Here is a 25,555-nt window from a genome sequence, read left to right as displayed (position 1 = left end):
ATCGTGATGGTATACAACTCCACAAAGTATGTTCTGAAAAAACATCAGTGTGTCATAGTATAGAAACATTCCTTAAGCATGTAATTAGAGAGTTTTAAATATCAACACAGAGATAAATGTCACCAAATATTGGGCACCTGGGTGGCCCAGTCATTAGACGTCCGCCTTCAGCTTGGGTCATGATCCCAGGGTCCTGGGATTGAGTCTCGTGTCGGGCTCCCTGCTTGCAGGGGAGTCTGATTCTCCCTCTTTCCCTTGTCCTACTTGGTTCTCTCTCTCTCTCCCTTTCTCTCTCAAATAAATAAAATCTTAAAAAAAAAAAAAAAGTCACCAAATACTCAGAATGAGAAAAGCAGCATATTGATATATAAAAAATTTTGTTGCACTTCCATACCTCCCAAGTTTAATGATCCAACAGTGTTTTATAGCTTATAGTGAAACAGAGTACAAGTGGGCTTTGAAAATAAAATCTCTCTATTCTAAGTAAATGGTTATATTGAAAAAGTTTGTTATTTTTGACAACAAATATTGGCAAATGAACTTGATATTTCTGTTTCTGGTTACATGTACTTTAACATTCTGTTTTTTGTATTAGCAGTATACTTTTGGTGTTAGAATGACTGGAAATCTGATGAACTAGGCTTTCTGTACATTTATAAGTTAAAGGCAGTGATTTCAAGATCTACATTCAGTAATAACAAATCTTTGCAAATTACAAATTTGATGCTGATTGATTTTTCTCCATCATATGTAAAAATCCACATAATTATGTTATTTGAATATTTTTCACAAGATGCATTTAGAAAAAGTCATATGCTTCATAAATATACATTATAGTCTTGTGATGATATTGTGTTTAGCTTTTTCTAGTAAATGAAGTCTGATATATATATATATATATATATATTTTTTTTTTTTTTGTTATTGTTGTTAAATAGAATTCTCCCAGTCCTTGGTTACATCAGCCCACCCCTGTGACTTCAGCAGATGGTATTGGATTACTTAGTCACATTCCTGTCAGACCTTCCAGTGCAGAGCCTCATCGGTCTCTTAAAGTTACAGCACATTCCAGTCCACCATTGACAAAAAGTTTAATAGATCACCATAAAGAGTAAGTTCACTAATGCCTAAAACTTAGAAATACTTTGTTTTGGGGTGCCTGGGTGGCTCACTTGGGTAAGTGTCTGCCTTTGGCTCAGGTCATGATCCCAGGTGGGATCGAGCCCGGCATCTGGCTCACTGCTCAGTGGGAACCCTGCTTCTCCCTCTCCTTTTGCCTGCTGCTCTACTTGTGCTCTGTATCTCTTAAAAAAAAAAAAAAATCAAAACAAAAAAAACTTTGTCTTTTATAGTTTTTCTTAATTCACTTTCTAAACAGATTATTTTAAGTTAATAAACATCTTAAAAGTAAGCTTTGAATGAGTACTGTTCTTTCCATTTTGATATATTTTCTAATTTACTCAGGAGTATTAAAGTAAATGCAAAGTTGTGTTTTACTTTCATAATATTGCATAGATGCTATCCTCATATCATTCAAGAAAAAGTTATTATAGAAACCTTTATGTGTATTTTCTTTACAGAGAATTGGAGAGGAAAGCTTTTATTGAACCATTACGTTCTGTTGCATCCACATCAGCGAAAAATGACTTGGATCTAAATAGGTCACAGACTGGAAAAGATGGTTTATTGCACAGACATTTTGTGGATCCTGTACTGAATCAATTACAGAGACAACCCCAGGAGACTGGAGAGAGATTACACAAATATAAGGAGGAACACCGTCGAATCCTTCAAGAAAGTATTGATGTTGCTCCCTTTACAACTAAAATCAAGGGGCTTGAGGGTGAGAGGGATAATTATTCCAGAGTAGCATTGTCATCTTCTAGCCCTAAAAGCCATGTCATCCTCAAACAAGACAAAGATGTAGAATGTTCAGTATCAGATCTTTATAAAATGAAGCATTCAGTGCCTCAGAGTTTGCCCCAAAGTAACTATTTCACTACATTATCTAATAGTGTGGTCAATGAACCACCAAGGTCATATCCATCCAAAGAGGTTTCAAATATTTACCCTGAAAAACAGAGTAATTCTGTTGCAGTAGCAGCTAATCCTCAAACTCTGACTTCATTTATTTCATCTCTTTCAAAGCCTCCACCTTTAATTAAACACCAACCAGAAAGTGAAGGTTTAGTAGGCAAGATACCAGAACATCTTCCCCATCAAATTGCTTCTCACTCAGTAACCACTTTCAGAAATGATTGTAGGAGTCCTACCCATTTGACAGTTTCTTCTACAAATGCACTCCGGAGCATGCCTGCTTTACACAGAGCACCAGTATTTCATCCACCAATCCATCACAGCCTGGAAAGAAAGGAAAGCAACTATAGTAGTCTTTCCCCTCCAACTTTAACCCCAGTCATGCCTGTAAATGCTGGTGGGAAAGTTCAAGAATCACAAAAGCCTCCAACTCTAATTCCAGAGCCAAAAGACTCTCAGGCACATTTTAAGAGTTCTTCTGAACAAAGTTTGTCAGAAATGTGGAAATCTAATAATAACCTCAGTAAAGAGAAAGCTGAATGGCATGTAGAGAAAAGCAGTGGAAAGTCACAGGCTGCTATGGCATCTGTCATTGTACGTCCACCATCTCGTACAAAACTTGAGAGTGTGCCAGCGATGCAGTCAGGTTCCAAAGATAGAGTTAGTGAAAGATCTTCAACTGGGGCAAACCAAACAGATTGCCTCAAACCAGCAGAAGCTGGAGAGACTGGAAGAATCATTCTGCCAAGTGTGATTTCAGACAGTGCTCACATAAAATCTGAAAAAAATGTCCAGGCTGTCTCACAGGGCAGTGTTCCCAGTTCAGTCATGTCTGCTGTAAATACAATGTGTAATACCAAAACGGATGTATTCACATCTGCTGCCACTACCACTAGTGTTTCCAGCTGGGGTGATTCAGAAATAATTTACTCTTTATCAAATACCATTTTGGCCTCTAAATCCTTAGAATGTACCTCTTCAAAAAGTGTCAGTCATTCAGTGGCTCAAATACAAGAATGCAGGGTCAGCACCACAGCTCCAGTTACACCAGCCAGTAGTCAGACAGGAAGTGCTGCTCAGCCCAGTTCTGGGTTCTCAGGCACAACTGATTTTATCCATTTAAAAAAGCACAAGGCAGCATTGGCTGCAGCTCAGTATAAAAGTAGTAATGTCACTGAGACTGAACCTAATGCTGTGAAAAATCAGACATCTACAACCTCCCCTCTCTTGGATAGCACTGTAGTCTGTAGTACAATAAACAAAGCAAACTCTGTAGGAAATGGGCAAGCATCCCAGACAAGTCAACCTAACTACCATACTAAGCTGAAAAAGGCCTGGCTTACTAGACACTCAGAGGAAGATAAAAATACTAATAAAATAGAAAATTCAGGGAATTCTGTATCAGAAATTATTAAGCCATGTTCTGTCAATTTAATAGCCTCTACATCTAATGATATACAAAATAGTGTAGATAGTAAGATCATAGTTGATAAATATGTAAAAGATGATAAAGTCTGTAGGAGAAAAGCCAAAAGAACTTACGAATCTGGCTCTGAAAGTGGAGACTCAGATGAAAGTGAAAGCAAGTCAGAGCAAAGGACTAAGAGGCAACCTAAGCCAACTTACAAAAAGAAGCAAAATGATTTGCAGAAGAGAAAAGGTGACATAGAAGAAGATTTAAAACCCAATGGGGTCCTCAGCAGGAGTGCCAAAGAAAAAAGTAAACTGAAATTGCAGAGCAACAGTAATAGTGGTAAGTTGCTTTTTTTTTTTTAATCTAGGTAAAGTGTGCTGTATGTTCTTGAAATAATGGTGTCTAAAGAAATAAAGGTGTCTTTCTCAGAAGATTAGTGAGCTAAAAGGCATCTTTTGACTTTGTTTGCATGCCCTTGTCTATTGTATGTGCTCCTCATTTCTGCATTTTACAAGTATCTGTAAAAGGAAATGAGAGAAGACCTGTCTCTCCATTTTTAATAGACTTGCAGATATATGTTTTACCTAGCATTCATATTGACAAAAAGCCAATGTGTAATTTAGTAGTTACTCAGAATTTTGACCATTTCTAAGAACTGTTGAAATCACACCAAAAGAGGATTCCTTATAATTAAGAATCCTTTACCATGATGTAGTTGTAAAAGAAATCCTATTCACATGTACTTCCTTTAAGTCACATTTTTAGAAGAAAATTGCTTCAATTAATGTGGATGTGGCTCTGTTTCTCTTACCTGGTATCAAAAGTTTATTGACATTACCTTCTATTTAACTAATACTGCTACTCTCTCAGGAAGTTCTTAACAATGAGTAAAAGTTAAATAAAAGGAAGGGATTGTGGTTTTGTGTGCTCATTTCTATATTCAAGAAGAATTTTTGTAAGTAAACGTTTCATTTTGTTTGTGGCCTCAGCGGGACAAAATAAGTGATGCTTGCCAGTAGTATACACTACAAAGTGTTTCTATGTTTTTACTCTAGAAGTGGTTTTTCTCAGTTTGCTTATTTCTTTTTAGTTATGTTACACAATGCAGAAAGCACTTAATAGTTCACTATACCTGTGTATTCATCCACATACAAGATAGGAAATATGTGACAGTGTGGACATTCAAAAAGTACTTTCACAAGCATTTGGATGCTTAAAGCCTCTTATTTGGGTTTTTTCACTGAATGAGGTTTTTTTATATGCCTGTGTAGAAGCCTGAGGCAAAGTGAAGGAGAGAAAAACAGGAGGATGGAATCATAGAAAAGGACAGTCAGAAAGTAAAAGACCAAAGGAAAACAAGCTCAACTAGAGACAGAGAGACTGACTGACTAAATGCAAACATAGTCAGAAGAAAGAAAGGGACATTGACATTGGAGGATACAGGATACATGCCATTTATTTGACTTTTGGATTGTGTACAGTGTTGTTTTTTCTTATGTGTTCTACTTCCCCAGTGAATTCTTAAGAGACTTAGTGTGGTCAGTAATTGTTTTCTTTTCTGTTTCATGTAACATTTCCTTTGTTTGGTATTTGGTATACAAATACTTAAGTTACATTTACAGAAAATGGAGATAGGAATCTTCCAGCTTCTAACACTTCTAACACTTAGAAAGCTCTTGTGACATTAAATTTATAAAATTAACTCTTAATGAAAATTTATAAAATTAACTCTTAATGAAGTACGTGTTCTATTTCATTTTGAGACCAAATGTACATGTTCCCAAGAGTTCAGAGACAAAGACTGGAATCAGTACTTTCCCCTCAACTTGTGATGCCTAGTCAAATCTCTTCCTCCTTAGTACCTAAAAATTAATCCCAGAGAGAGTATTCTAAGCCCCATCTATTCCTAAGTCCAAAATAATAATAAGTGACTGTTAATTGTCATCTGTTAATTATGGCCAGAGTTGTCTAGCCTTTGTTATGGCTATCTAGAAAAGTTCTCTAAATTGTTAGTTTATCAATCTAATTTCCAAATTTGAGTGGATTATCTATCTCGTGGATTAAATACGACCTTATTTCATTGTCAAAAAGAGTTAAGTCTGTACTTAGAGAATATAATGTGATTATCTACACTGTTATAAATGTGTTAATTATATACCATAACGCCTATAAAGAAACTTGTGTTTCTTAGTACAGTCTAAAGCTAGGCACAATAGATTTTATCTGCTGTTTTGGAATGTCTTCATATCTGCTGCGTTTTCATAATGATAATTAAAAGTTGGCTGTTTTTCTATGACTAAATTCTTATATAATTTTATTTTATAAACTGAAATTGCTAATCAAAGTTAAATATAAGCCTTGTGATAAAACCATTGGTTCTATTATAATCAGTTAATTTCTGTATCCCAATAAAGATTTTTTAAGGTGATGACATCAGAGATTAAAGGTTAGCATGTGTTTGTTTCCTGTTTTCTTCCTCCCTAGTTTTCTGTTGGCTAGAGCAACTGTTTGACGATTTGCTAATAAATTGAGGACTAAGGTTGAAAATATTCTAATGGTAAAAGGAATATTAGGTATTTTTCGTTGACTAAATATCTTATTCTCAAAGTTTAGATTTTAGATGTTGCCAATAAATTAAGATATATAGAATTGAAAGAGAAAGTTATTTTATTTTACAAATACTGTTGTAATAGTTGTAAAAGGAGTTAATTACCGTGATGTGTGGCCAATTTAGAAGCTAAAATATCAGAAACCATCTATATGACCTGGGCCTTCGTGTTTTTGTAATTCATGTATTCGTTTAAATTTATTTTTTTTAAACATTTAAAAAAATTTTTTTAAAGATTTTTATTTATTTATTTGCTAGAGATCACAAGCAGTCAGAGAGGCAGGCAGAGAGAGAGGGGAAGCAGGCTCCCTGCTGAGCAGAGAGCCTGATGTGGGGCTCCATCCCAGGACCCTGGGATCATGACCTGAGCTGAAAGCAGAGGCTTAACCCACTGAGCCACCCAGGCGCCCCGCATCCGTTTAAATTTAAAAAGTAGCTCTGAGTGTCTGTTTTATGTCACAGAATTGAGATTTGCTTTGAAATATCTGGTTTTTTATTATAATACTGTTTAAGTGGTTCACAGGGGTATGGTTATCCATACCCTTTGAACTGTTCTGTTATCTGGCATGTAAAAGCATATTGGTTAATAGTTGTTTTCTAGTCAAAATAGAAATAGATTGAATTTAGCTTATTCTAAGTGTAATAAGTAAACAAGTAAGTAAATGATTGGAAGCAAATGTGCTAAGTAAAAATTTATGAGTGGTGTACCATTTTTGTCATTCATTCTGACTTCTAAAAGCTCTGAATTTTTTATGCTTTCTATAGGGAAAATCTGTCTTATATATAGTGGAGGAGATAATAAACCCTTTATATAAGGCTTCTGGAAACATTTTATTCCATAAGTGGTTTGTGTGCATGTAAGTGGATTAAGCCAAATAGCTTCCCTAAGTTAGAAATAAAACAGGGGGAAACATTTCATTTTAAAGAACCAGGCAACAATCCTTAAAGGTCTTAATTACTGGCAGCAGATTTTAAATGGGTCGTCCCAGAGCTTAAACACAATATAAGATGTGTTACCTTGCTGTCATTGTACCGCTTATACTATGTGCAGGTAAGTGATAGTGGGAGCTCTTAAAGGTCTGATACATGTTTCTGCAAGAAGTGTAGAGTCTCAGGAGAATAGTTATACTGTCTCTGTTCCACAACATCTGAGTAATTAGAAAACACAGGGTAGGAAATATGTTGTTTTAACATGACAGAAATAGCAAATTATGTAAATCTCATACCTGACATACAGATATATTGTAAGTATACTTTTAAGAGTTTGATATTGGCTTGTCCCAATGTAGGTTGTTTTTAAATAAACATGCTTTTAATTTTTTTTTTAAAGATTTTATTTATTTATTTGACAGAGATCACAAGTAGGCAGAGAGTGGAGGAAGCAGGCTCTCTGCTGAGCAGAGAGCCCGATGTGGGGCTCAATCCCAGGACCCTGGGATCATGACCTGAGCCAGAGGCAGAGGCTTTAACCCACTGAGCCACCTAGGCACCCCTGCTTTTAAGTTTTTAATCTGCCCTCTAGATGAGTGATAACTTGAGGTGGTATTATTACAGAAGCTAAGTTTAAGTTAATAAACATGGGGCAACGATGTAGAGTATAAATAAATAATTTCTTCAAATGTTAGTTATCTGAGGGTTGTTTTTTTTTTTTTAAGACTTCTCTGATGCTTTTTTCTACCATCAAAAATTCAAGTTAATACTGGCCTTTTTATTTTCTTCAAACCCTTTTATTTTCTAGAAGGTACTGACAGCCTTGTCAGTATATTGATTCAAATGGAGAGCATCATCGTGAGGGAGAGGTACTAAGAGAAATAGCTTACCCCTCTTCTCTCAAATGCTGGTATTTTAAAATTAGCACTTGTCTTAATGAGCCACACTCACCTTGGGAGAATCAGATTAAATATTTCAAAATCATACAAGTATGTTTGAATTAGCCTTTAGTTTCTAAAAGTATTAACATTTGGTCTTCAGGTTCTTCGGGTGGATCTTGAAAGCACTTTCTCCTGCATATACCAAATTCCTGTGTAGAAGGGCTATATTTTTAGCTATAGATTCACATGGAAAATGAATGATTCCTGTGTTTGCTGTTATACAAATATGAATATTTAGTATGTAAAGATTTCAGTCAGCTGGAAGATTTACTTGGCTCTGCATTTCCAGTATGCTGACAATAAGAGTTCATTTGATTAATAGAAAGTGAGTAAATAGAAATGCTGCTGTGGACTTTTCTGTTACTAATGAGGACGTAGAACTATAATGTCTTTGGTTCTTTTTTATAGTCTTAATATATTATGACACTTGTGTACTTGTCTTGAATTTTATCTCAAGGGGTGTATGTGCTTTTTAAAAAAGTTTTAATCCTGTTAATAATTTCCTACTGGTTTTACAGCTGGTATCCCTCGTTCAGTATTAAAAGATTGGCGGAAAGTCAAGAAGCTGAAGCAAACTGGGGAATCCTTTTTACAGGATGACTCCTGCTGTGAGATAGGGCCTAATTTGCAAAAGTGCCGGGAATGTAGACTTATTCGGAGTAAAAAAGGAGAAGAACCAACTCATTCACCAGTGTTTTGTAGATTTTACTACTTTAGACGGTAAGTGAAAATAAGTAATTAGGTTTATTCGCTATTGGAAGTTATACTATCATTCTTAGGGTCTCACATAAAGGTGGAAGTGAGTCCTTTGAACTTCCCTGTTTCTGAAACATTATAAAAGAGTATTAAACTTTTTTTGTGGTAAATTTAATAGTAGCTAACTATGGGACTAAATTCATAATTCATATTGTTACTTGTGTTAATATGGCCTTTCACTTTGAAAGATTTATTCATCCTTCATGAAAAAATGTTACTATTTTTTCTAGAAAATAATAGGAAACAGTAATTTGATTTAAGGAATTTTTAAAAGTTTATGTACTTTGACCAAAACAGTGTTTTATTTATATATATCTGTGTATTAGCTAGCAATCAAATAGTCTATAAATGTAGGTAAACAGTGTAGGCATTAAACTAAAGTCATTGCATTACATCAGACTACCCATACTTTTGTTAAATGTGTAGCTATAAAAATATGAGTTAGGAGAAGAAGGATGTCAGTACCATGTCCTGTCACATTTCACAGGTTTTGTAGTAAGTATAAAAACAACTTCTTGTTGTTACTCTCCTACATTCTACTGTAATATTAGCATTACTAAATAATTCTTCAATACTAAAGTCATATATAGACCTTTTTTTAAACTTTTTTTTTTAATATTTATTTATTTGAGGGAGTGAATGAGAGAGTGAGAGCATGAGAAGAGGGAGGGTCAGAGGGAGAAGCAGACTCCCTCCCAAGCAGGGAGCCCGACACGGGACTTGATCCTAGGACTCCAGGATCATGATCTGAGCCAAATGCAGTCGCTCAGCCAACTGAGCCGGCCAGGGGCCCATAGACTTTTAAGAGTTGAACAAAAAGAATAGCTGGGTCACCCAGCCAGTGGAGACTAATCGTTAATGTCTCAGGTTGTAGAATCATTCATTCCTGAGTTTTAGCTCTTTCTCTTACTTCCTGTATGACTTTATTTTAGCTAAGATTGTCTCATATGCATAATACTAATGATAGTGATACATACTGCAGAGTGATTCATGATTAAATGAGATAAAGTACATAAGTCCTTCGTTTAGTACCAAGCACAATTGAATGATATATTAATGTTAGTTTGTTATTTTCCTAATCATCAGCATCATCTTCCTAAGAGGTTAGGTGACACTTTGCTCTGGCAAATATACCTATGTTGGTGGCCCAGTAGAGACTCTAAGAAATGTATTGGTAGGAAAAGAACAGGTTCTGTTTCTTATTTTTGCTTCATGGGCTTTCTAGCCAATAATCCCCAAAGGACAGACAACTTTAAAGAATAGTTGTAAAAGGTCGTACACATGGAATTGCAGAAAAGATGAAAAAGAAATCAAAAGGAAAGTTGGTTGGGGCGCCTGGGTGGCTTAGTCAGTTAAGTGTCTGACTCTTGATTTCAGCTCAGATCATGATCTCAGGTGGTGAGATGGAGCCCCGTGTCAGCTCCCTTCTAGGCATGGAGTCTGCTTAAGTCTCTCCCTCTGCTGCTCTCCCCATCCTTCTCTAAGGAGAAAAAAAAAAAAAGGAAATCAGGTTTAAAGGAAAGAGATAAAAATAATAACACAAAGCTGAAGTGAAATGATGGATTATAACAAAGGGAGAAATCTGGTTTTAAAAAAAGGAAGAAAAGTTTAGGCAATAAAAGTATGAGAAATGGGGGTGGTAAAAGGAATGTTCTTGGTGTCCATTGGAAAAAGAATAAACTGTAATATGCTGATATCCCCTGATTGTGAGTAAAAAGAGTAAGTACTATGATAACAAAAATAACCACCAACAAGGAAAAGAATGGCAATTTTGCCTTCCATTTACCCTAAGATTTTCTGAATTGAGTAATTACATGAATTGGATGTCAGAAGCTGAGAGGAACTTAAACATATATAATTGGGTTCCTAATAAACATTTGAGAGTGTCATCCTTGTTCCTCCTAGTCATAAATAGTCATTTTAATTAATGAAAATAATGTATCTGTGCTTCGCATTTTTTTAAATCCTCCCAGTGAATGTCTTAAGGTAATTTAGGGCATTTTCTTTTTATTTATGTATGTATATATTTATTTAGAGGTGGGGGTACAGAGGAAGAGGCAGAGGGAGAGAAAATCTTAAGCAGGCTACTCGACCCGCAAGAGGTCAACTCAGGATTTGATTTCAGGACCATGAGATCATGACCTGAGCCAAAACCAAGAGTCAGATGCTAAACCAACTGAGCCACCCAGGCACCTCAATTTAGGGCATTTTCAACTTCAGACGGTCTTGATTTAGGTGATGTGTAGAATAACAGCATTACTGTAAGGAGCATTTGGCCAGGATTTTAACTCTTGTCCTCATCAAACACTTGGATATAGTTTATATTTGATTGAAAAAATCTTATTTCTTGAATAACCTAAAATTGGTGCTGCTTATTATTGCCATTTGTATAACACTGTGGGAGTCATTTAAATTTGTCAAATTTAACTAATAATTATGTGTGTATATGAAGGACTACCCTATTTTCTTATTTTTAACATAAATATACGTTTATAATATAAAATGTAAATTATTAATTTACAACTTTATAAAACTGGACTTCTGTCTAGGTATCTAATCCTTTTATGTTTTAATATTTCAGATTGTCATTTAGTAAAAATGGAGTGGTTAGAATAGATGGTTTTTCTTCTCCTGACCAATATGATGATGAAGCTATGAGCTTATGGACACATGAAAATTACGATGATGATGAACTAGATGTAGAAACTTCAAAATACATCTTGGATATCATAGGTGATAAGTTCTGTCAGTTAGTAACATCGGAAAAAACAGCTTTGTCCTGGGTGAAAAAGGATGGTAAGGAAGTTAAATATACAACTGTACACATTTCATTTTTAAAATTTCTCAACTATACTTAATAGGGTTAAGTCCCTAATTTTCCCTGGTCTCATTGATATTTAATTTTGATGACATTTTTTTTACATACAAATGCACCTGTATGTACTTAAGGTAACATATTTTCCAACTGAGGCTGTAATGAATGGATTAACAGTTGGTGAAATCACAGTCACATTATGCTGTTTCTGCATGTATAGTTAGCATCATAGGGATATTTCAGAAGTGAAATGGGGAAATTTCAACATTTGCTAGAGAAAGACGTAGTCCATACCAATTACTTAAGTTTTGAAGGGGCTGTGGTTCATCACAGTCTTTTTTTTTTTTTTTTTTTTTTTTCTTTAAGATTTTCTTTATTTGATACAGTGCACAAGTAGGCAAAGCAGCAGGGAGAGGGAGAAGCAGGCTCTCTGCTGAACAGGGACCCTGACACAGGGCTCGATTCCAGGAACCTAGGATCATGACCTGGGCTGAGGGCAGCCACTTAACCGACTGAGCCACCCAGGCGCCCCATCATAGTCTTTAGAGTTAGATGGATTTGTATTTGAATCTCAGCTCTACTCCTTGCTTTTAACTGTATGATTATAAAATGGGAATAACTATCATAGCTTTGTTTAGAAAGTAGTTAATTATATTTAAATATGTAAAGCACCTAACATGAATTACTCTGAATGTTATTTCTTTTACCCCTTTTCTCTTAAATCAGTGGTTTGTCCCTCAAGGGATATTTAACAGTGAATGACTAGAGACATTATTGGTTGTGTAACTGAAAGGTTGAGGGTGGGTGATAGAGTACTAGCATCTAATGGGTGGAGGTCACAAATGCCACTAAATATTCTACAATGCACAACATATAGTCCCTCATAACAGAGAATTATTCAGTCAATCTTAAAAGTGCTAAGGTTGAAAAACTCCATTAGATGTAAATCTTTTGAAGAGAATTACTAATTCAAGAAATCTGTTGATCTTTAGTTAATATATCCTTTGATGTTCTTGGTTTGCCTTTAAATTTTTGTTTTTGTGTATTTCGGCGAAAATTATGTGTAAAAGAGCCATGTTTGCCTTTAAATTTTTATTTCTCTGTATTTCAGCCAAAATTGCCTGGAAAAGAGCAGTGAGAGGAGTCCGGGAAATGTGTGATGCATGTGAAGCAACATTGTTTAACATTCATTGGGTCTGCCAAAAATGTGGATTTGTGGTCTGCTTAGATTGTTACAAGGCAAAGGAAAGGAAGAGTTCCAGAGGTTGGTTTATAACTCTATAAACTGAAATTTTTGTAATGTTCATTTTCTTTAGGATCACTCATCTGGAAAATGATATGTATGTGAGGGTTTTTTTTCCCCCTACTTGCTTTTATTTTGAGTATATTACATTAAAGAAGCTTTGTGAAGTTTATTAATGGCCGGATTTTCTAGAATAAAAACTGCATCTATATCCTTTTATCCTCATTAGTAAGATCCACTCTCTCATTTCAAGCAGGTAGTTGTGGTATTGTTGTTTTTTAAGATTTATTTATTTATTTTAGAGAGAAAAAGTGGGGTGTAAGTAGGGGCAGAAGGAGAGGAGAGAGAATCCTCAAGTAGACTCCCTGCTGAGCATGGACATGAGAGCTGGATCTCATTCTCCTGAGACAAAATTAAGAGTCAGATATTTAACTGACTGAGCCACCCAGGGGCCCCCTCAAGCAGGTTCTTTAATGTATCCCAATTTAGAATAAGCTTTGCTACTTTCAGATTCCAGTGTATAGGAGCCTGAAGTCCATTCTAGAACCTGTTAAAAACATGGTCATGCACATAAGTCACAGCTGAATACTTACTCCTGTGAACTGATTTTTTAAAATAATTGGCCCACAAAGTTTTTTTTTTCCTTCAAATTTTTATTTAAAAGGTAGTTAACGTAATTAACTGTATAACCAATACTGGTTTCTGGAGTAGAATTCAGTGGTTCATCACTTACATACAATACCCAGTTATCACCACGAGTGCCCTCCCTAATACCCATCACCCATCTAGTCCATCTCCTATCCACCTCCCTCCATTAACCCTCAGTTTGTTCTCTGTCCTTAAGACCATAAAATTCAAATCAAAATGTTCAAGAATATGCCTCCGTCAGTATCGTTTATCCTCTAGTTCTTAGAGAATGAAAAAGTCTTTATTACATATAAAAATAATCTCTGAAGCTATTATTTCTAATTTCTAGATAAAATGGCACAAAAACAGGTGTTCTGCGTGTTAGTACAGCTGGAGATAATACAATATTTAAAAAGGAAGTAACTAAGTTCACCTTTTCTCATGCTTAAAGTGTTTTTAGAAAACGTTTATCCAAGGCAAATTTGGAAGTAGCTTCCTAATACAATTAACCTAAAATTTTTCAGTAATTTGGGATAAAGTCATCATGAAATGAGAGGATTCAAATTGTGGAATTATTAGAAGTAAAGTCATGTTTAGTGATAGAAACTGTTTAACATCTAAAAATGATCTTTTTCAGAATTTTATGTCAGATAGATAAACACTGGTAACGAAAGCCTTTCTAACTTTTCTTAAACACTGAGCACTTAACCAAAAAGACCCCTGGAGTAGGGACGTGTTTCCAAACATCATGGCTGGATGTTTCTGTGATATGCAAAAGATGGAAAATATGAGTAAAATGTGAAACTGTAGTAAGGAATGCATTCTAGGGGTACCTGGGTGGTGCAGTCAGTTAGGTGTCTGATTCTTGGTCATGATCTCATGGGTTGTGAGATTGAGCCCCGCGTTGGCCTCTGTACTCCGCAGAGTCTGCTTGGAACTTTCTCTCCCTCTGCCACTCCAGTATACATGTGTGCTTGCACGTGCTCTCTCTGTCTCTCTCCTGGTAAAATAAGTAAATAGGTTTTTTTTTTTTTTTTTAAAGAATTTTAGGCATTTACTATTCTCAAAATTATAAAGAATATATTTGGATATTTTCTGATAATAGAATTAGCTGCACCGTTATAAAACTTCATCATATGCATTTTATATTCCTTTTTTCTGGCTCCATATCACTTTTATTTTCCTTTTCCAAATTAAAAAATCTATTATATTTTGCTACATTATATGCATATATATAAGTATGTTGTATTTTTTGAATAAGATAAGGTATGTATAATAAACCTAGTTGTGTTGCTATTGATATTCATAGTACTATTAATTTTAAAAGCATAGTCTGTCAGTCACTGTATCTTTTTTTTAGTTTAACCTTTGTGCCTTAAGTTGTACTCTGTTATCTATATATCTATTTCACTGTTAAATATTGTAATAAACTCATTGACTAGATTGTAGCTATATATAGTGGTAATTAGCATGTCTAAAATATAAACAGAAAACATTTATAAGTTACTATGTAGGCTCTGGAAAGGAAAGTTGGGGTTTTCGTTGGTGGTTGTTTTAAGATTTTATTTATTTGAGGGACGCCTGGGTGGCTCAGTTGGTTGGACGACTGCCTTCGGCTCAGATCATGATCCTGGAGTCCCGGGATCGAGTCCCGCATCGGGCTCCCAGCTCCACAGGGAGTCTGCTTCTCTCTCTGACCTTCTCCTAGCTCATGCTCTCTCTCACTGTCTCTCTCTCAAATAAATAATAAGTAAAATCTTTAAAAAAAAAAAAAAGATTTTATTTATTTGACAGAGAGCAAGAGAGCACATGCAGGGGAGAGGGGCAGAGGGAGAGAGAATCATACTCCCTGTTGAGCAGGGAACCAGATGCGGAACTGGATCCCAGGACCCCGGGATCATGACCTGAGCCGAAGGCAGACTCTTAACCGACTGAGCTACCCAGGCGCCCCTAGTTGGAAAGCTTTTAAAGAAAAGCTTTCTTTTCTCTGAAGCTTTTCATGAAATAATAGTTGTAGTTATTTTTTATGCTGAATATAATGAATATAATGAGCTTTCTGATATTTATTGAAGCTGTTACAGCCTCAACATTAGTTGTCGTGTGTCACTGAATTTACAGAAAAAGATTTCCTTGAGATCAAGATAATTGAGTATTTTTCCTATGTAGTATTTGCCTCATGCTATGCCTTAATATGTTTACAAATTCTAGGTATGGAGCCTTGTTTGAAGGCAGTAATAACAGTTAAATACTTTGTATAAAATAGCAGCTTTCTGACATCTCATGGCAGTTCCTCTACATGTCTTGAAAGCATAAGAGGAAAATAGCAGTCGCCTCAAATTTGTGTCAGTTTAATGTACTAAGATCAGGCAACAGCCCTGTTAGGCACAGAAAATAGTGAAGAGATAAAAGGAGATTAGTGACAGAAGCTAAAATCAAATAAGGCAGAGATAACAAATACATTAATGACAATAAATAACGGTAATTTTAGAAATGGCTAAATAACATACCAATTTTGTGCCTTGTTTTTATAAAATTCTGAGAATGATGGAGCTGTCTTATTTTTTAAAAAACTGAACATTGAAGCCTACCGTTGACATTTTATATAATTGTTGAGCTCTTGGGACACCTGGGTGGCTCATTTGGTTAATTGCCTTCAGCTCAGGTCATGGTCTCAGGGTCTTGGGATTGAGCCCCACATCAGGCTCTCTGCTCAGCAGGAGTGGCGGGGGCTGCTTCTCCCTCTCCCTGCTGCTCCCCCTGCTTGTGCTTGCTCTCCTCTGTCAAATAAATAAAATCTTAAAAAAAAAATTGTTAAGCTCTTTATATATAAGCCACCAATTTTATAATTATAAAACATGACAGATATAAAAGTATGTATGTTGTAATCATACAGATAAAGAACTGTATGCTTGGATGAAGTGTGTGAAGGGACAGCCTCATGATCACAAACATTTAATGCCAACTCAAATTATACCTGGTTCTGGTAAGTATTAATGTACATTATTTACTTAGTAGTGTAATAGGTCTTGCTCTAGATTATTTAGGAGTATGTAGGAGTATGATAGAATGGAGAGGTAAGATTTGTCTAATCTTGAATTGTTCTTGTTCAGTTCTTAGAATCTTCTGTGTAATAAAGCTACCAAGGCAAGCTCAGCCCCAGAGGATCCATTTAGAGGGGGAGAACTAGACTATAATGAAAATGCTTATTAGATTTAAGATATTCTCCCTTTTTTGAGCATACTGAGTTTTTAATAGGAGAGGTAAGAGAAAAAAGAAGAGAGAACATGAATTTGGCTGAATGATCAAACCTGAAATAGATGGAAGAGATGAAGAAAAAATTGGGAAGAAAAGTGAAAGGACACAGAAAAACCAATACAAGAAAAACAGGAAAATATTTTATGATCTTAACAACTAGGGGCAGTCCTTTTATTAACCACTATTATTTCTTTGTAGTTTTGACAGATCTTCTAGATGCAATGCACATTCTTAGAGAAAAATACGGTATTAAATCCCATTGTCATTGCACTAACAAACAGAATCTACAAGTTGGAAATTTTCCTGCAATGAATGGTGTATCTCAAGTGAGTACAGCTATCTAATTATTCAAATGAAACGCATAGTTAAATTACTCAGCTTTGATATTTGAAATCCAATTTAGGACTTGTGTTTGGTAAACTTGTGTTTTCTATGTTACTGTATAAATATAACTACTACTTTTAACTTTGAATGATTGAAAAGGTAGTATTTTAAAAGTTTAATTGCTCTATCCTTACAGGTTTTACAGAATGTTCTTAATCACAGTAATAAAATTTCTCTGTGCATGCCTGAGTCTCAGCAGCAGAATAACCCTCAGAAGTCTGAGAGTAAAGGCAACAGCAGCCCAGGGAGTGATGTAAGCACAGACAGCAAGTTAACTCCTCCAGAATCCCAGTCACCGCTTCATTGGTTAGCAGATCTTGCAGAGCAAAAGTCCAGAGAGGAAAAAAAAGGTAAATATAATTAAGTATATAATAGAGGACCATAATATAACCAGCAATGTACATTAATGTGTAATACTCACTTATTACAATTTACATTTGTCTTTTGCTTACATTATGAATGGCTTAGATTCAGGAAACATTTGTTTTCTACTGTTAGGAACTCATCTTCCTATGATTATATCAAAATTAGTTACAGAATCATTTGTGGATGAGCATATCATTAAAGCCAGGAGGGCAGTAGATTTGTAACTTAAACTATACTTTCTCCCTGTCTTAGCTGTAGCATTTTTCATTTGTGACAGGTGCAAACTCAGCTACATGTGTAAGATATTGAGGAAGGCCTTTTCATATTCAAACTGTTTGACTCCATTTTGAAGGATCTAATCCATCCTCTGGTGTGTGTTCAGGTGAATAAATCACTAGTGCTACACTTTTTACCTCTCACTATCAAATGTAGGGTCCCAGTTTTTTCTGTACTTTCACAGCATGCTTATTTTATTTGAATTTTTTAAATGTTGTATTTCAGAAAACAAAGAATTTGCCCTTGAAAAGCAAATTAAAGAAGAGCGAGAACAAGACAGCCCTGATTCTCCAAATAGCAGAACATCACCTCCTGTGTCCCAGAATAATGAACAAGGCTCAACTTTACGAGATTTGCTGACCACAACCGCTGGCAAGCTACGTGTGGGTTCTACGGATGCTGGGATTGCCTTTGCCCCAGTGTATTCAATGGGAACTCCAGTGAGTAAGATGCCAGATTTTTGGTTTTCATATGGACCTTAAATTTAGATGATTTGGCTGTGAACTACACAAGAAATAGATGCAGATGAAATAAAATACACTTACTGCTGAGCATGCTTCCACCTGCATTATAACTCTCATAGTTTAAAAGCTGGAGATTGGAGTTTTCCCCCAGGTGAAAAAGGCTGGGGGAGGGGCATTTTTTGCAAGAAGAGCCCTAAGAGACTCTTTCAGAATTTGAAAACGACATATCTAGTAGGGGAAATAAATCACATGGTTAATGTTTTATTATTCAAAATATTTAGTAATCAGTTTTTCTAATTATGTAGCAGAAGAAAATAAAAAACAATGATTGCGTAGGTAGGCACAAATTTTTAGTGATCTTTAGAAGTATATGGGAGATTCTACCCACCTGTCTCCCCTGCACTAGTCCTAAAATATGTAAAAGGCCACACTTACAGTTTCTGCAGATCTGGTAGTTTCTAACATAGAAGACTACCAAACTTCTGGTTCCTGTCTGTTAGGAACAGTGTAGGGACTACAGATGTGTATCCACTGACATGATTACATATTCTTGAAGGAACACAAAATGTTCGTGTTGGTTGTTTGCTATGTTAGTAGTAAAAATGAAAGTTTAAAAATGTATACATTTCCTCTCAAAATACAACTTTTTCCCAAATAGAGTGGTAAAAGTGGAAGGACCATGCCAAACATTCTTGATGACATAATTGCTTCAGTTGTTGAAAACAAAATTCCACCAAATAAAGCCTCTAAAATAAATGTAAAACCGGAGCCGAAAGAAGAGCCTAAAGAGAGCAGAAAATCACCCACGGAGGAAAACAAATTATATAGTGATATACCACATTCCTGGATCTGTGAGCAACATATTCTGTGGCTTAAAGATTATAAAAATATTAATAATTGGAAGCTTTTCAGAGAGTGTTGGAAACATGGACAAGTGAGTATTTTAAGGTGATTAGTGAAACTGAAACTGGTTGGATTGGAAGAAAGAGGAAAGATAGTATTTAACATGTTTGGAAGTAAGATATCAAAAACAAAAAGGTTACCAGAATTACTCTTTCTGAATTCTTATCTTTTTGGTCAGATTTATATGAATTAAAAGGGAAGTACTGATTGATGTTAATTTTATAGCTATCAGTCGAGAAACTTTTAATAAAGCCATATGTTTGCAAAATGTGCTACTTCCCTTTTTCATATTTGCATTTTAGTCCAGTTAACAGATTTATATCTATAGAAGCATTTGCCTCAGACTAAAAGTGTAGATGTTTTTGCCTTTAATGTTCGTCTATAGAACATTTATTTATACATTAGTTCATCAGATCTTGAATGACATTTAATTCTGTTCAAATGAAAATTATTTTCTCTTTGACCAGAGTTTTCATAGAATGTTTGGGACTCATTTCAGATGGCAGTTTATTACATTAATGCAGAATCTGTGAACAGGGGGGCCTGGGTGGCTCAGTGGGTTAAACCTCTGCCTTCTGCTCAGGTCATGATCTCAGGATCCTGGGATCAAGCCCCACATCCAGCTCTCTGCTCAGTAGTGAGCCTCCTTCCCCCGCCTCTCTCTCTGCCTGCCTCTCTGCCTACTTGTGATCTCTCTCTCTCTGTCAAATTAAATAAATCTTTAAAAAAATAAATTATGAACAAAATTAACAATTTGCATAATTTAGTATTTATGTTGTCTTTTTCTTTCTGGAAAACATCGTTTCCAATTTTATTTTACTTTCTTCACTCCGCAGATAGTTATTGAGCTCCTCATAAAATCTAGTCTTTGTGCTGGCCATTAAGGATATAAAAATTAAGTCATATAAAAACAAGTAAGATGAATAAGTTATTTTATGCAGTAGGTTCTTAATCTTTTTAGGTCACTAATCCTTTTCACAGTTTGAAGAAAACTTGGTTCCTTTCTCCCCAGAAAAAATTCATACCTATGTATTGCACATACATAATATTTAGCTTTTTTTTTTTTTTTAAGATTTTATTTATTTGTTTATTTGACACAGAGAGAGAGACACACACACACAGTGAGAGAGGGAACACAAGCAGGGAGAGTGGAGAGGGAGAAGCAGGCATCTCGTTGAGCAGGGAGCCCAATGTGGTCCTCAATCCCAGGACCCTGGGATCATGACCTGAGCCGAAGGCAGATGTCCAGTGACTGAGCCACCCTGGCACCCCAGTATTTAGCTTTTTGTTTCCTTTTTCTTCTTCTTCTTCTTCTTCTTCCTTGTGTTCTGGTTGGCTCCCCTTGAAGCCCTGATGCCATTGGCAGGTCATAATTTAGACCACTTGATTGGGTATGTGCTTGAGCTGTCACATAAATATTTTAATAAGTATGTTAAATACTCTAAAACTTTGTTAAAGTGCTGTAAAAACCCAAAAGAGGCAATGACTAGGCTAGAGTACTAATTCAGAAATGGTAGTCTGAATTGATGCCTCCGGGGTTAAGTGAAATTTTTCTGTATGTGAACAAGAGGTTGGAAATAAACAAGAGCATCAGGTGCTTGGGGAACTGTTAAGTAGTTTTGTTTGGAATATAGATAAAAGAGTTATGTGGGAGAATGGTAAGAAATGGTAGTTAGGGTTATGATTATGAAGGGCCTTTGTATATTACACTAAGGAGTTTGAATTTTATCCTGTAGATGATAGTAATTGATGAGTCAAATTGACATATTAAAATAATTGACAGCAAAAGCAGGTTGGAAGTTGAATTAGAGGAAAATAAGGGTATAGGCAAGGAATCAAAATAGGAAGGTTTCTAGTATTTTGAGATGATGATGATGATGTTGGTAGCCTATGAATTCTGCTTGAGAATATTCTAATACACTAGCTAACTTGCCCCTCATTTTTTTTAACAATATGATTTACCATTAGAAAGAGTGGCACAGGGCTGGATAGCCACAATAGGGACTGAGAATTAATACCTGAATTGCCAACGATAGTTAATTAATTGCTGAGCCTATTTTTAATAGTCGGATGTATTATTAGCCTGTTGAAGGGAAGTTTAATGTAGTGGTCCCCCAAGTAAGTCGTTAACCAGATTTAAGGTAATTTTGTTGTTTTTCTTTTCTTTTTGAGATACCTTTTGCGATAAGAACCCTAGCTAGGGTATTCTGCTCTATAGTTCCCGAAATAAAATTACCTTAATGAAGTTTAAGAAGACTTAATAAATACCGTATTTTACAAGAGAATCTCAGGTCACAAATTTCTCTGTTCTCTATATCCCAGACTTTTGCTTCTAACGGAATTTTTAAAACCCAAAACCTTTGAGATAGTATATCAGATTGTTGTAGAGGTCTTTGTACATCAGCATGGGAGTTTTAGAAGCTTTAAATCTTCAGTTGTTAGTTTTTGGGTTAGATAGCCTTGAGGGAATTCAAATTCATATGATTTCAAAGGAAAGATTTACTTTCAGTGAGTCAGCCATTAAGCTTGAAATTTAATGTTTTGCCTTATTGTTTAATATTTTTATTTATCATGATCCTTCTGGAAGTAAAGAACGTGTGTATGTATTTTAAGTGATACAAATTATGTTTTAATCTCAAGGACTATATGTATGTTGTTAAAATCTTTTTATATATATCACACATAAGGATATATGTAAGTAGGTTATGTTCTATCTTCAAAAATTAGTCTATAAATAATGCAGCCCAAAATTCATATTTATACTACCTAGAACTGAAATTTTTAGGGTAGCCCTTTAAGACTTTGTTCCTGAAAATTTACTGCACGTTAATTTTAATTTTAAAAAAAATGGCAATGTATTTACATGGCATTCTCTCTTTACGTATTCTCATTGACAGTATATTATGTGTATCTTTTCAGGTCAGGAACTATTTTCAGAAGTCCCTTTTATTTTCACAATTTCTCATTAGTCCTAAAACTTAACATGTTACCTGTTTGTTGTATATGTGTATAAAATCGAATTTTGGAAGTGTTCATATACCTTTTAACTTATCGATCTATCTATTTATTTATTTATAAGCCTGCAGTGGTTTCTGGTGTGCATAAGAAAATGAACATTAGCTTGTGGAAGGCGGAGTCAATTAGTCTTGATTTTGGAGACCACCAAGCTGATCTCCTGAACTGCAAAGACAGCATTATTTCAAATGCCAATGTTAAGGAATTCTGGGATGGTTTTGAAGAAGTTTCAAGTATGTTGTTTTTTGTTTGTTTTACTGCTTTCTGAAACATAGCCCCCCAAAATTATAAATTGCAAACATGACTTAACAGATTTTTAATCTTTGAAACTTCCATATTACTTTGGCTAATAAAGAAGAGACAATACTTGGAAACAAGAGACTAGGTCTTATTCCTTGGTTCTACCCCTAATATCCTTTGACCATAAATAAGTTATTTATACCATGTTTCCTTATATCATATGGGGAATATTTTTGGCAACCCCATAAACCTTTGAGAATTACATGTTATGTAAAATACTTAGAAAATTAAAAGTAAAAATGTAAGACTAGTTTCAATAACACTTGTAAACAGATTTTTAAAGAATATTTTTGCAATATTACAAATACCTAAATACATAAGGAATAAAAGTCCTAATACTATGTAAGTACATAAGAAATTAAACTCAGCAAGCAAGCATTCATTAAATACATACTGTACAATAATCAAGTCATTCATTCCAAACATAAAAATTAAAAGGCAGAAATTACCTTTTAATAATAAACTGCATTCTTTGTAGAACGACAAAAAACGAAAAATGGAGAAACAGTTGTTTTAAAACTGAAAGATTGCCCTTCAGGAGAAGACTTCAAGACTATGATGCCAGCAAGGTATATATTTTTAAAACTTATTATTTTAACCCTTGAGTTTTTGAAATTGGCTGAGATTATCCCCAGAAGTAGGATAAGGAATTACGTATTTTATTTCAGGCATTTTCCTTGCCAATTAAGAATAAATTAAGAACAAAACCCAATCTCTGTTCTCAGCAGGATAACGTCTTTATGTTAGGTTAGTAAAGGAAAAAATGCTAATATCAAAGGATGCGGGGTACTGTTTATGACCTCCCTTCTCTTGATGCTTTTAATTTGCTATGTTTAGAGAAAGAGAATTGCAGTTCAGAATTCCGTGTCACTTCTGTTCTGTCCTTGTGTTAGGCATTCATTTAAACTAAATGACGTCAAGGGAAGTGTTAATTGTCAGAATCCTTAAGGAAAGGTTTAAACAATCTGAAAATTTGTATTTGAAAATTTATATATGAAGGCACCCAAGAAAGTTAATCTGTATTCAGATGAAGTCAATGTTGTTATTCTTCAGATACGAAGATCTTTTAAAAAGCCTACCATTGCCAGAATATTGTAGTCCAGAAGGAAAATTCAACTTGGCCTCTCATTTGCCAGGATTTTTTGTACGCCCTGATCTAGGACCCAGGTTGTGCAGTGCCTATGGTAAGTATATATTTGCATTTCTGTGAACTTGGAATTCTATGACATTTTAACTTCTGTCCAAAGATAAATTGACTAGTGATTTTTAGGCTCTATCAAATCCATTTTTTAGTAATCCATTGAAGTCTTTTTTTTCCCTATCAGTATATTAGAAGTTAATAGCCAATATAGTTAATAACTGAGTTAATTGAGTTAATAACTCAATATAGTTAAGTACTTGCTAATTCTTGCAAGTACAATTCTTACAAAATATTTACATTTTCTAGTAATTTGATTTTTATGGAAATTTCTTGGATTGTGGCTCTTGGGGAGCAGGCTTTGGAACAAGGAAACTAAAGCTGAAATTACAATTAACAAATTTTCTTCATAGAGCTGACTTTAGGGGAAATATCTAGAATATGTTTTCAGTCAAATAAAATTTTATAAAATTTTATACACAGGTGTAGCGGCTGCTAAAGATCATGACATAGGAACAACAAATCTCCACGTTGAAGTTTCTGATGTTGTAAATATTCTAGTCTATGTTGGCATAGCAAAAGGAAATGGCATTCTCTCAAAAGCAGGTAAAGAAACTTGAAGAATAATGGTCTTTGCGATGAAACTGAATAACCATACATACTAGGATTTATTACCTAGAATGTCAGCCTCTGAGTAAACAGCAAAGATTGCAAAAAGAATTGCAGTGGATATAGGGATATTCTAATCTTTAACAGTGCTTGATTTACCTTTTTTCAATAAAACAAATTTTAATTTTAAAAATGAGTATTTTTATTTGCTCCTTTCCTATCTTTAAATGTTCTGTTTGTGGAAATAAACTGTTAAGCTTACTTATAAACACTTTATTAGAGAATAGAAACTGGGTCCTGGGGTTCTGAGGATGATTAAGATTTGGTTTGTGCCTCAGACATTCATGGTTTCCCCTCTACTATCAGAGAGAGAAGGGGTTCTATCTACTTTTCTCCAAAGTAGATAGAACCTTTTCTATCCATTGTAGAGGTTTTAGATTCCATCCTCTAGTTTTCTTTCCAAAACTTTGCTCCATCTGCTATACCCTTCTATGTAAATACGTCTTTAAACTTTTCCTCTCTGCTGGTTATTTTCTTCAGAGTAGAAGTACATTCTAGACTGTGCAGAAGAAAACATTCAAATCTCGTCTTCCTTGCCACCATCCTATAGCTCCAGCCTTTGTAACAAATTCTTTGCTGTCTTTATCAGCTCTTACTCACATTTCAGTTCTATGCACGTTGGCCTTAGACCTGCTGCCCCACTGAAATTACTTACAGCAGCCCTCACTAACATTCACAATTGGATAAGTGGTTTCAGTGGTTTCTTTCTGGTCGTCTTAATGCTTGCCCTTCTGAAATAAATGTACTGTCAATCACTGCCTCTTCTTCAGATACTGCCCTTGGCTTCTGTGATACTACTCCCCTAGTTCTTAACTAACCTTATAGAATCCCAGGCTTTCCTAGAGTCAGAGAATTTTTTTCCTGCCTTTTTAGTTTACATGTACTTTATGTGAAATTCTGTGCATGACTCAACCACCATGTACATAAACAGCTCTATCCTGGAGCCAAGAAGGTATCTAAAGCTTAGCGACTAGGTGCTGAAGACTTGGGGGTTCCTATAGTATTCACTCTACTTCTCTGTATATTTGACAGCCTCCATAAAACACAACCTGAATTCCCCCAAAACTAGAAACTCATTTTTATACTGTTTCTCAGCTTCCTAAATTAACATTGATTATAATCGATAAACTCTTCACCTCCTCCACTCCCAAGGATTTGAGAGTCAGGTACACTTGGGTTGTAGTCCTATCTCTAATACAGAAAGTATGACTTGTGGTTCAGATTATTTTTTCAAAGCCTGTGACTCCACAGAGTTCATTATCTATTTTGTGCCTCATTGCACTTTGTTCAAATCAACCCCTTTAGCATTTGTTCTATAATACAGAATTTATACCTGCTTTCTCCTCTACTAGTCTTTCATGTCCTTATATACTGAGCCTTTGTTGTTCATCCTTGTTCCTGCTCACTGCCCCTC

General features: G+C 35.1%; 1 protein-coding gene across 11 annotated transcripts in view; it reads left to right on the top strand.

Annotated features, from left to right (window-relative positions):
• JMJD1C (jumonji domain containing 1C) overlaps positions 1-25,555 on the top strand; it is a 337,814-nt gene that overhangs the window by 299,299 nt on the left and 12,960 nt on the right. For 9 of the 11 annotated variants that reach the window (XM_047701577.1, XM_047701572.1, XM_047701571.1 and 6 more), the window contains 14 exons: positions 939-1,111; positions 1,581-3,790; positions 8,449-8,650; positions 11,268-11,482; positions 12,613-12,765; positions 16,265-16,354; positions 16,825-16,952; positions 17,147-17,360; positions 17,878-18,092; positions 18,775-19,050; positions 22,099-22,267; positions 22,813-22,903; positions 23,388-23,518; positions 23,956-24,078. In XM_047701577.1, coding sequence (XP_047557533.1) covers positions 939-1,111; positions 1,581-3,790; positions 8,449-8,650; positions 11,268-11,482; positions 12,613-12,765; positions 16,265-16,354; positions 16,825-16,952; positions 17,147-17,360; positions 17,878-18,092; positions 18,775-19,050; positions 22,099-22,267; positions 22,813-22,903; positions 23,388-23,518; positions 23,956-24,078 — 4,390 coding nt within the window. Of the gene's footprint in view, positions 1-938; positions 1,112-1,580; positions 3,791-8,448; positions 8,651-11,267; positions 11,483-12,612; positions 12,766-16,264; positions 16,355-16,824; positions 16,953-17,146; positions 17,361-17,653; positions 17,759-17,875; positions 18,093-18,774; positions 19,051-22,098; positions 22,268-22,812; positions 22,904-23,387; positions 23,519-23,955; positions 24,079-25,555 lie in introns of those variants that run through there. The other 2 variants (XR_007122613.1, XM_047701581.1) reach the window with 2 other exon arrangements.

Source organism: Lutra lutra, chromosome 14 (assembly GCF_902655055.1).
Source record: "Lutra lutra chromosome 14, mLutLut1.2, whole genome shotgun sequence".
NCBI classification, from domain to species: domain Eukaryota; kingdom Metazoa; phylum Chordata; class Mammalia; order Carnivora; family Mustelidae; genus Lutra; species Lutra lutra.
Note: the sequence above shows the minus strand (reverse complement) of the source record. Positions and strands in the feature narration are given on the sequence as shown.